Below are 11,057 nucleotides of genomic sequence, written 5' to 3'. Positions count from 1 at the left end.
GCTGTAAAAGAAATGAAAAGAAAGATCACATGGAATTTGTTTTCATCGTCAAAAAACGGAGCCCTAAATTGAGCTACTACCCCTTAATTGTCTATTTATATCTATCTGCTTATCTATCTTTTTTTTTTTCTTTTTCTGTTTACCATAGCAATATATACTTAATAGGATGTATAGTAAGTCTGTTGTATTGTGAAAGTAATGCTATACAAACTAAATGGCTGATCACATCTTCCTACATTGAGCGTGTATTAAGCGTGCTGTTGCTATGGGCTGAGTGTACAAGCGATTTTATAATGCAGCAGGTTTCACACAACAAGATCAGTCAAGAGATAATTAAGGATGAGCAATAAAAGCAACTTTTTATTTTATACAAATGATTTACAAATAAGAATGACTTTTACAAGATGTGAACGAGTTTTGATGTGGATTCTAATAGCCAGAAATTCTACACTACGACGGACCCCTTTTGGCCACGGTTCATGTTATAGCGGATATTGAGTCACCAGCCTGAGATTTTTATGTTTTCTATGTTCATTTTTATATCTAAATGTACTTGCTAATGATATATAGTAGGCTTTCGATTACGGAATACAGCAATACGGAGTATTTGCGATAATGGAATGTCATTTTCGAAGGGCTTCACAGACGCCACTTTAAATTTCCTGTGATATTCACCTGAATTATCGGTGTATAAATTTTATTACGGAATGCCATTCGTGCTCTCGATAGGTATTCCGTAATCGAGAGTCCACTGTATGTAGAAGGTAGGCCGCCGTTCACGCTTGATAAATTATAGATTTGGTTTGTGCCCTGATTATTATTACTATCCTTCTTTTTTTTTATATCCATGTTCAATTTTTTGCCGCGATCGCCAAAGAGAGGTAGAAGGAGGAAGAGGCACAGAAAAAGGCAGGCAGACAGGCGGAAAGAGAGAGAGAAAGAGAGATGACGATAGATTAGAAGGGAACAGGGCTTCAGCACCATATTTGCAAGCTGAGGATGTGTACAAAGTAATATACATAAATATAAATACAAAAATGTATACAATATACACAAGCCTCAAAGGAATCAAGAGGCCAATTTAGTATGTACAAATGGCACCCTTGATTTCCTCTGAGACAATTGCCAGAGAAGTAAGTATCACTGCCAAGGCGTTGCAAGCAATGCAGAGAAAAATTTTCCATACACCGCGTACCAGGATAGAAGTTATTCTGAAGGCAATTCTAAAAGTTGTTTTTAAGAGTACAGTTTTTGTCTTCACTAGGAAGGAGCCAACAGACGATATACGTGAGCGCGAGAAGAGATTTTTGAAGAACATTTTTTTAAAAAACGAAAAAATAAGAGTGCGTTTGATAAAAAAAAAGGAATCGTCTTTTGAATTTATTTTATAGTCAATAAAGTTGGCGTGGCATGTGAGTTCTTGGATCTTCTAAAAAAATTATTAAACAAGTCCTCGTACTTGAATCATTCTGATAGATTATAGACAAGAGAACATTTCTAGGAGAATCGGAATATTCTGAATGCTTCAAAAAAGAAAAGTGGAAATATCTGCTGACTCTATCAAGTTTATGTAAGAGATTAATTTTTTAAAAAAAAGGAGGCGAGTATTTTAGCGGAATGCATCACCTGAATAGTCTGAACTACGATGTTTTGTGATAAATAAGCTTAAACATATTTGATGATTGATTCGTCTTTATTTTTGTTTTGTCGATAAAATAAGCGCTTGTCGTGTTTTACTTTACATGATTTGATAGACTTTTTACAACGCAGTACTTTTCTTTTATCAACCATCTGCTTAAAAAAAAGCCCAGCGCGTTTTTACTCATACTTATGGATACTGCATTATTTAAGCTCGTTGCTGGATAGAATGCACCAATTTCAGTATCACAACCTGAATACAGAAAGTGTACCCGTATCCAATAACAATTGAAACCATGTTCGTTCATATTCAAGTCAACCAAGGTTCAAACTTGCTACAAAGTTAACTCTAATCACTTTGGATGAATACGATGTACTTTTGCACTTTTATTTTTTTCAGCAGACAGCAATTTTTGTAATCAATGCCCTATGCTTAGCGTAACGTCCTATTAATATGCTGCATTGATAAGATCAACTTTGAGAATTTTTGATCTACGAAGAGGGTTTATATATATCTTTGAGAAATTAGCTTTTAATACTCTTGTTAATATCTTTTTTTTTTGTTATAATTATTGTGGTATCATCTGGATACTAGCCAAAGATGCTATGTTTCAACATTAACAAAAATGTTTAGTTATAGCTTCCGCACTTTTAAATTCAGACATAGTTAATACAACTTACACTGTAAGGACGTATGAGAGAGTCATATCAGTCATACGGAAGGTTAGCCATTAGATATACCTTGACGCATGAAAACTTCAAGACGCTGGTTGTTGTTTTTTGCAGCGAATAGAAATATGTCCAAGATATTGTGTGCAGCCATGATATCACGATTCTATACGATGTTGCAAGTGTTTTGTTTACACTTCAATATCGTATGTACTCTTCGTTTTGACTTCTCAGTTACAACATTGCCCATATTTCTATTTTTACACCTGTTGCATATTTGATATGTCAAATATTCATCTACCATACATATTTCTAATTGGTTTCCGCAATATTTTTGCAAAGCCTTTTTATAAGGCGGACAGGTGCCCCTCTGTTTCCCCTCAGGCTGCTGTTAAACATACAATCACCAAAAGCAATTATTGTTTTTCTGGGCTTGTCAGGATGATCAAGAGGAGCAGGAGGACAATATTTGCTTTCATTTTCAGCAGACGATGTCTTGACCCCAGTAGACGCCTTCTTGTTATACTTTACACTTCCGTGCATTAACCGTTTGCAGATTTCATGCATCCCTTTTTGTTTACGAATATAGCATTGAAACTTCAATTTTGATGATCTACAGAATTTCGCTTGCTTAAATAAACAAGTAAAAAAAAAAAAAAAAAATCATACTTTGCACTTACCAGGCATTTTCATTATAGTAACTTGTAATATCATCATACAAACTGAGTCTTTCTTGTCAGGCTTTTGCAAACTCTGTGATATTTGATGTCTTCAGTGATCTTAAATTAGAAATTTTCAAAAACTGAGCCGTGTGTTGTTCTTGATGCTTCTTTCGTATAAAATTTGCATCATTATAGCAACACAGATGATAATACTCGTCCAAATTGTTGCCCTTTGCCTTCCAGATGTATCTACGGCGATTAAGATTGTAGAAACACCTGGGTCTACTCCCCAAATATCATAATCATTTCGGATGCCATCAATAAAATCTGAGGGTTTTTTAGTTGTTGCCAAAGATCTCTTGACAGTTCGGGTAAAAAGAAAAGATATTGAATGACCGTCCATCGTTATAGCGTTTTTATTAATGATAATTAGATATGCCTGTATTATATTATTATTTTACACATAGCTTACCTAAACTTCTTCCCACTCGTAAGACTGTCTCTAGTACGAAATCCCAATTTTGTAAAATTGAACAAATGGTAGTAAAAATCAGTCAAGTCAGACTCGGTTTTCTTCCCCTTCGGGTAATTTGGTATGCCACATTGTTTCACCAGTCTCCAAAAAGCCTGAGCATCAATTTGGATTGATTTTGTCTGAACGGAATATATAGGCGCAATGGAAAAAAAGCGACATCCTCTTTTGTCAGTGTATTTAGCAGGAGTGAACGTGCCATCTTGTACTCTTGTTTTAACTGTATCAATAAAATTTTGAACTACTGATACTTGTTGAGGAGTAAGCTTGGCTAGTTTTTTTTTACCTGGAGCAAACGTCTTGTTGGAATTGATTGACTGCAATGTTTCTTCTCTTAAAGAATTAAACTTCTTTTTGCTCAAAATACCAGTGAATGGAAGCTCTCTGAGTTTACCATACACATGCGCTTTGGAAGCGACTTTTGAGGGTACGTTTTCCATAATAGAAACTTTTTTTTTGCACTTCTCGCGACAGAAAGTAGAACCACTTGAAAAACAGGTGAGGTTCTGAGTAAAGCGTACCGGAATCACATTGATCTGGTTGGTATTTAGACCACATGCTTTCTATGCTTTCAGTGGTTTCTTTATAGTAGTTACTGCATGGGACAGACGATGGTCAAGGTGGCTCTGAACCTTGTTTTTGTTTGTAAATGAAATATGCCAAGGTTTTTCTGGAATCCACTGGCAGCTCCTTACAACAATTACTTGAATTGTTGTCAGACATCATATTCAGAAAGTACGTTATCGATCTTCGTTCGTGTGTCTCGTGAATGTGATTTCTAACCAGGACTTCGTATTGCTTACCAGCGATGGAAAGAATACTTGAATAGTTTATACTTTTTAAAGAATTGTAGTCTACAGTTGTCAATTCACAGAAAAGAGTGAAGTATTCTTTGAGATAGTTTGGTGCTCTCTTTCTATTTCCAGTCATTACCGCAAATATATTTGTGAATAAACTTTGTTCAATAATTGGAATAGCCTGGCCATCATCGAACAGTTTGATGAAGATGAAGTTGGCAAAAAGGGTTCCCACAAACAAAACTTTGGTGGTGTAGTCTGCTAGATCCTTGATATACTGAACAAGTTGCTGATTGTTACAAATATTTGGTAAGGATGTCTTGATTACAAAGTTTTCAACCCTTTCATCAGGACTGCAAACAGGTATTTTTGCTTTCTTGTTTGAGCACAAGTTACTCGTTGATCGCGCGTGTGTTGTTTATCCACATGAGGGGCATTTGACTTCCTTTAGAGCCTTTTGCTCTGTTTTGAATTTTAAAAGTGCATTTTGCTTATCAGCCTTTTGTTGTGCTTTTTTCAAAAGCCCTGGTTTACTTGAGGAAGAAGAGGCACCTTCTTGATTTACTGTGCTGGAATAATCCGCTTCTTGAGTTGGTGCTACTGTACCTATACCAGAATAATGTTAAATATTGACTGATAATGAACAAGATTGAATACTTTACATTCATTTAGCTTTGCGCCTTTTGAAGGTCTCTCTGAGCTGGATGATGTAGAATTTCTTTTCATTTGAAGCAAAAAGAGCAAAAAGTGAAAGAGATTATTGTTGTTCATTTATCAAAATTCATTTAATCAATAAAATCACGTCCGTTTCTCAGGTCCAATAAACTTATGCCGTCGTAACATTTGGCATCGGCTTTAGCGTGGAATCAAACAACTCAGTGAATACAATGACAGAAGATGATCTCTATTAAAAATATAGCTTGAAGGATGTGTGTTGACTCTTCTTTAGGCTTTACTCACAAATGTACTTTTATTCAACCAGTCAGATTGCGAATGGTGTTAAGGTTGTCTTTTATGAGTTTCGGCTTAAATATTCCTATTTCAGTCTATAATATTTCCAAATCTTGTCCTGAAAATATAGACTTTTATATTATTTCCATTCATTATCTATAGTGATAAATCTCTTCTCTACTAACCATCAGCATTAATTTCAAGGGGACGATAAATGTAAACATAAAATAAAATAAACATTTTGAACATTAAAAATGCAAAAGCAAAATATGAAAGTTTTTATTCGATGCTATTGTTTATGCTGCAAAAAAAAAAAAAGTCTATACAGTAAGCTTGACAAACTTACGCTTCTTGTCTTCATCTCCTAGCTTTCCATTAACAGCGGTAGTCTCGTCAATGAACTCGGCTGTGTTTCTTGATTTCCAATCCTGCTGTAGGTATGTTAATGCTGCTCTATTATAGCCCATAATGTCTTTCTGGCGCTGAAGTTGTGTACGTAAGTGGAATCGGATGGAGTCAAGCATAGGACGCATCATACGGTTAGCTACAATTTGATTATGGTGGGCCTTGACAATGTAGAAAAGAACTCTTGATACTAAAATAATGTTCCAATTCTAATGAATTCACATAGATTAATTATAAAGCTTACAGGTGTGTAAACAAGTTATCCTTTACCTTTTTAGCCCAGCTTTCGATATATGAAAACAAAGACATGACCTTGGAGAAAGGTAGCACTAACAGTGCCTCTTCTAACTCATTTGCTTTGATCTTTTGAAGCACATTAAGCACATATCTATCTGGCTCAATGTCGCCCATTGCCAGTAGTAGAGGATGTCGTTTAGGAGGCGGCACGTCTAAGCCCTTGGCCTTGCCTGCTTCATAAGCAAGCCATCCGTTCTTTTCTTCATCACCAATATCCATTGCTTCCATTAGCCTTTCACCTGCCTTTAGTGTTTCCATGGTCTGTTTTCCAGCTGAATCAATTTCCATATCATCGCCATTTACATTTGCCTTTTCCATTTGGCTAACAAGCGTATTTTCATACATCTCTTCAAGTTCTCTTTCGCGTTCTTCCTCAAGGAACAACTGTTCATCTGTTTTCTCCCAAATACGTATAGATCTATCATGTGAGCCTGTGACAACCAGAGAGCCATGCTTTGCAACAACCAAAGCCCATACTTCACCATGGTGTCCTTCTAATTTCATTATATTTTCAAACTATCATAGTTCATATAAGTATCACTTATGCACATCATATTTCAGTCTTATTACATACCTTATCACCGTCCCAGTACTTCACTGTCTTATCTTTACTCACGGTAAAGAAATAATGTGTGCCCCAGACAAATTGTACAGACATGATGCTTTCTTGATGTGCAAATATAGACTTGTGACAATCACCAAAATCAAGGCCCCAAAGCTTGACATTTTTATCTGCTGAACAAGTTGCAATGAGCGTATTGTCTGAGGAGATATCCATAGATAGGACAGGGAGTTTGTGGCCATATAAGGAAAGGAAAAATTTGAGCGTATCATGATAAAACACTTTGACTGTTGAATCTAACAAGGAGACAGCAATCAAGTTCTGATTAGGGCTATATCGCACACAAAGAACTTCATCAGACATCTTGAGTGTACGCATGTGAATAAACGTCAATCTTTTCACAGAGCTGTTCTTGTCTTGCACCATATCGAAATCCCAAAACTTGACATCCTTGTCTGCACTGCCCGTAACAAAACCGCGTTTGTCAGGGCGGACTTGCAAAGAATACACTGCACCATCATGAGCCTTGACGGATTCAATCATGGCGGAGGAACCAAGGTCATATAGTTCTAATTCACCAGTCTTTGTACCAACCAGAATATGCTTATTACCAGGTAAAAATGCGCTGCAGAGGGCAAATCCACACTCCATGGTACGGATACATGTTCTTGTCTTCAAGTTCCATACCTTTAAAAGATTGTTTGATGCTGATGCCAACAGCTCATCATCTGAGCTGAGAGTCAGAGTACGTATATCTGATCGATGACCGGGTACATCAAGGGAATACAGTTTAGATGGCTCGTTTGATTCTTCAGTCTTCTTTTCGGCAATTGGTATTGTATATGCTTCTAATGCATTATTACTAAGGGATACGACAATTTGAAGCTGGCCTGCTTTTTCCACATTCGTTGCAGGTGAAAAATCAAAACTACGCACTTTAGCAGGTGTACGGATTAAGTACTCAGAAGCAAATTCATCCTCAGGTGTGATCTCTTCGCTCACTTGACTATCGTCCTTTCCCTTCTCTCTTGCTCTCTTCTTTCTACGCTGAATCTTCTTACGAATATATTCATGATCGCGTACTCTATATATCTCTACTGATTTCTCATTTGCTTGCACGCCCACAAATTTGCCTGAGGGATGGAACCTGATGGTCACCAAACGATCACGGGACTGACGAGGAATGTTTCCATAGATATTGATAGCCTTTTGTAATGAGGCAGCTGCTGTGGCATCCTTTTCGTCTTTATTGTTTACTTGCTCGCCGAGTTCTTCGAGAGAAAGACCCAGGATGTTCCAGTCGATTTTCCAAGCCTTCAACTGAGGTTCTGCACCACCAGAGATGATAACCTTTTGATCCTTTGAGACTGCAAAGGTCCACACTTCACTTCGATGGCCCACCAATGTCTCACGACAGTACTGAGAAGACAGGTCCCATAATTTGATCAACGTGTCCTTGGAGGATGAGAGTAAATAACCCTCGGTCGAGGTACCCACTGCCTTCTCAGCATCGGTTCCTTTTGAAGCCAAAAATGTGAGGCAAGTGATTTGATCTTTATGTCCCTTGAGTCTGTACAATCCTGATTCTGAAATAATATCCCAAATAATCAAATCTGTATCTTTGGATCCTGAAGCAAGTCGAGTGCCGTCATGGTCAAAGGTTAAGGCTGTTACTGCTGCACGATGTCCACTGAGAGTGACAGTTGATGTTGAAGAAGAAATATTCCAAAGACGAATAGATCCGTCATTATATCTAAACAATGGTAAAGTGGTTTACTTTAACAGTTTCAAGAGGGATGTGTAATCTATATTTACCCTACTGCATAATCTTTGTTGTTGGGACTTTTGGCAATACTAGTCACTTCTGCTTTGTTGCCAGGTTCTTTCCACCTTGCAATCTGATATTACATAAGTATACTCTGTTCTACCGATCCCTTTTTTTGTTCTTACCTCAGTTCCTTTCTTTAGATCCCAAAGAATGACTTCTTCAAGGGCAGGTGTAATAGCAACTTTGCCGGTATGGTCATAGACAATGTTGGACTGCGTTGAGGCAATGACACCAAAAGTGGCAAGCGGCTCATAACGAAGATATGCCTTTACCATGGCTTAATTATATAAATGGATTGATTAAAGAGACAGTTGTCAATTTCCTGGATTATATCTAGTACTTTAAAATCGTGACTCTCAATGTAAATGTGGCTTAGTTACCTCTGCACAATCAGGCGAAGACTTTCAATGTGGTACAGGCTTTTCTTGCCCAAAGATGGAAATTCTCTTTGGCACACTTCACCATATGAGCACACATTTTCAAAAACACATTGACACACATTTTATTTTGGATAGGTATGGATTGATATTATCTACAGAAATAATACCAGAATTTTCTCTTTTTAATTGATGGATTACCGAATTCTGTTTCCGTAACATTCATCAATGATCATGTTTTATATTTTCGTCGTTAAAAATTTATGAGGCATATATCGCTTGCTCTCTCGTTACATTAGAACCATTATACTTTGGAGGGCGCTATTATTGCAGAGAAGTGCTGAGAGCTGACGAGATGAAATCTGATAAAGGGGCACCGAGAAGACCATGAGCCTTGAGCCAAGATATCATCAACAGAAGCGTTTTGCTGGCAAGGCAATAATGAGGTTGATTTCACGTGCTTTGAGTGAACATCCATTCTTCATGTCCAAACAAAGAACAGCTTGGATTTCTCTGGTAAACTGTTTTTCTTTTTCTTTGGGACGGGTCACCACCAACTGAAAGTCTACTGAGTGTTACTTGAATTTGGGAGTTTGATTCACGCAATATAAGACGGAAGGCTACATACATTTATTAATGGCAAAGCTAACAATTTCGAGATTTGATCTACTAGGATTGTGTGTATTGTAAAGCAAAGTTTTTCTTTGGTCAATGTAATTCATTAATGTTGTAAACTACTTCATATGAGATTACAAGAACAAAAGGAAATACCAAGTCCGCGAGGAAAAAAGAGGGGAACGCGTATATTCGCGCGCTGCTGAAGACGCGTATCTGAAAAGGAAAAAAAAAAAAGAAAAAGAAAAATACTTCTTTTTTAATATATATATATATTCTGAAATGACAGCTAATAAAGAAAACGAACAAAATGAACCTCGTGATAAGAGACAAGAACATGTGTTTGGAAATATGCGATTAAGAAGAATCGTAAAAGAGAATCACGGTCAAGACATCAACCAGATTGCTTTTTTCTTCAACAACAAAAACTTTAGTGCACCAAGTGGTTTAGATCTCAACAAGACATTTGACAAAAGAGGAGCAGTACAGAGAAATAGCACAGATACAAGCAATATATTAGCTACCGTGGGAGGATGCGAGGTAGAAAAGAATAATAAAAGATAGAGTGTTGTCTAATTGATAGGTATAGTTGAGTGTATATGATAATGAACATTGTGGAGACCATTTGGATATTATGTCTAATTTTGATATCACTGAAGAAGATGGCAGTAGTCATGAGCTTTATACATTTTGCTGGTTATATAGACAAGGAGATGCATGGTTAGCCACGGCGGGCGCAGACAGTTTAATTCATATCCTGAGCTTGGCCAACTCACAAGAAGTTAAAGTACTGGAAGGGCATAAAAGTGAGTGTGAAAATAAAAGAAGGATGAAAGTAACTGATGATGTGATTAGAAACCATTCTTGATTTACAATCACATCCTCAAAATGATAATATCATCCTGTCAACATCAAAGGACGGCACACTGCGATTATGGGATATAGATGCAAGTGCTTGCTTGGCTATTTTTGAATGCGATGCTACAGCTTCGGTAGAATATTTGATTGAAAAAATAGAAATAAGGCTGCTCATCTATGTGTCTTTAGTGCTTCCACCCTTCAGGTACAAAGTTTATCACTGGTAATTCAAGAGGTGAATTGCGTGAGTGGGAGATTCCAACAGCGACAGGCATGGAAGATGAGCCTATTACGATAACAAAGAAGCATTCGCGTCTACTAAAAAAAATGCATGGTGATAACTATATTGGTAACTCTAATAATGAAAAAAAAAAAAGTTATAGAATATTAGCTAATGTTTAACAGATTGTATTCGTTTTGCAAATAACAATGTTTTATCAAAATCAATCAATGGCAAATTGGAATATTGGGAACTAGATACAGAAAAGACTATCAAATCTATTAGGTTGAGATCAGGTGAAAACTACTCTAGATTCGATATCAGTTTAGATGAAGCCTATGTGTGTGTGGGTACAAGCAATGGATCATTATTCATTTACAACCTACACACAGGCAATATGGTATCAGAGTTGGGTCATAGAAGATCAACGAAGGCTATTCGATGTTGTGTATTCTCTAGAGATTGCAGGTAAGAATAAGAGGATAACAATCTTAAATATCATTACTCATTATTACCAAGGCAAATTGTGTCTGCTGGTGAAGACGGGCTTATTATGAGATACGACTATATTGATGATGATACACTTGCTGAATGGGCCAATTGGAAAAAGGCGTAATTTTTAATAAACGTATTTTTTTTTTAACTC

General features: G+C 36.8%; 4 protein-coding genes across 4 annotated transcripts; 1 reads left to right on the top strand and 3 right to left on the bottom strand.

The window, feature by feature from the left end:
• Nucleotides 1–3,043: 3,043 nt before the first annotated feature.
• On the bottom strand, nt 3,044–3,941 carry RHIMIDRAFT_235894 (uncharacterized protein; the record flags this gene model as incomplete). Its single annotated transcript, XM_023608442.1, has 2 exons — nt 3,044–3,218; nt 3,442–3,941. 2 exons carry the CDS (start codon nt 3,939–3,941, stop codon nt 3,044–3,046), a joined length of 675 nt encoding a protein of 224 aa, XP_023467602.1.
• A 775-nt stretch (nt 3,942–4,716) lies between these two features.
• Nucleotides 4,717–5,024, bottom strand: RHIMIDRAFT_235893 (uncharacterized protein; the record flags this gene model as incomplete). The annotated part of the gene is made up of 2 exons (XM_023608441.1): nt 4,717–4,904; nt 4,961–5,024. 2 exons carry the CDS (start codon nt 5,022–5,024, stop codon nt 4,717–4,719), a joined length of 252 nt encoding a protein of 83 aa, XP_023467601.1.
• Nucleotides 5,025–5,538: 514 nt separating this feature from the next.
• RHIMIDRAFT_111459 (WD-repeat-containing protein) lies at nt 5,539–8,713 on the bottom strand. The gene is made up of 5 exons (XM_023605252.1): nt 8,464–8,713; nt 8,329–8,411; nt 6,526–8,266; nt 5,925–6,467; nt 5,539–5,863 (listed from the first exon to the last, which is right to left on the bottom strand). The coding sequence occupies exons 1-5, from the start codon at nt 8,614–8,616 to the stop codon at nt 5,570–5,572; spliced, it is 2,814 nt and encodes a 937-aa protein (XP_023467600.1). The 5' UTR covers nt 8,617–8,713; the 3' UTR covers nt 5,539–5,569.
• Nucleotides 8,714–9,615: 902 nt separating this feature from the next.
• Nucleotides 9,616–11,027, top strand: RHIMIDRAFT_250088 (WD40 repeat-like protein; the record flags this gene model as incomplete). The annotated part of the gene is made up of 6 exons (XM_023610691.1): nt 9,616–9,873; nt 9,923–10,139; nt 10,189–10,325; nt 10,381–10,540; nt 10,597–10,879; nt 10,931–11,027. The coding sequence occupies 6 exons, from the start codon at nt 9,616–9,618 to the stop codon at nt 11,025–11,027; spliced, it is 1,152 nt and encodes a 383-aa protein (XP_023467599.1).
• Nucleotides 11,028–11,057: the final 30 nt, after the last annotated feature.

Source organism: Rhizopus microsporus, assembly GCF_002708625.1.
Source record: "Rhizopus microsporus ATCC 52813 unplaced genomic scaffold scaffold_5, whole genome shotgun sequence".
Taxonomy (NCBI): Eukaryota; Fungi; Mucoromycota; class Mucoromycetes; order Mucorales; family Rhizopodaceae; genus Rhizopus; species Rhizopus microsporus.
Note: the sequence above shows the minus strand (reverse complement) of the source record. Positions and strands in the feature narration are given on the sequence as shown.

Bases quoted from the DNA above. Each gene is read 5' to 3' on its own strand.
- RHIMIDRAFT_111459 (XM_023605252.1), bottom strand. From the start codon at position 8,616: ATGGTAAAGGCATATCTTCGTTATGAGCCGCTTGCCACTTTTGGTGTC. The intron at 8,267-8,328 runs GTAAATATAGAT...ACCATTGTTTAG, and splicing joins AACAAAGATTATGCAGTAGG to ATATAATGACGGATCTATTC. The intron at 5,864-5,924 runs GTAAAGGATAAC...TGAATTCATTAG, and splicing joins TCGAAAGCTGGGCTAAAAAG to AATTGGAACATTATTTTAGT.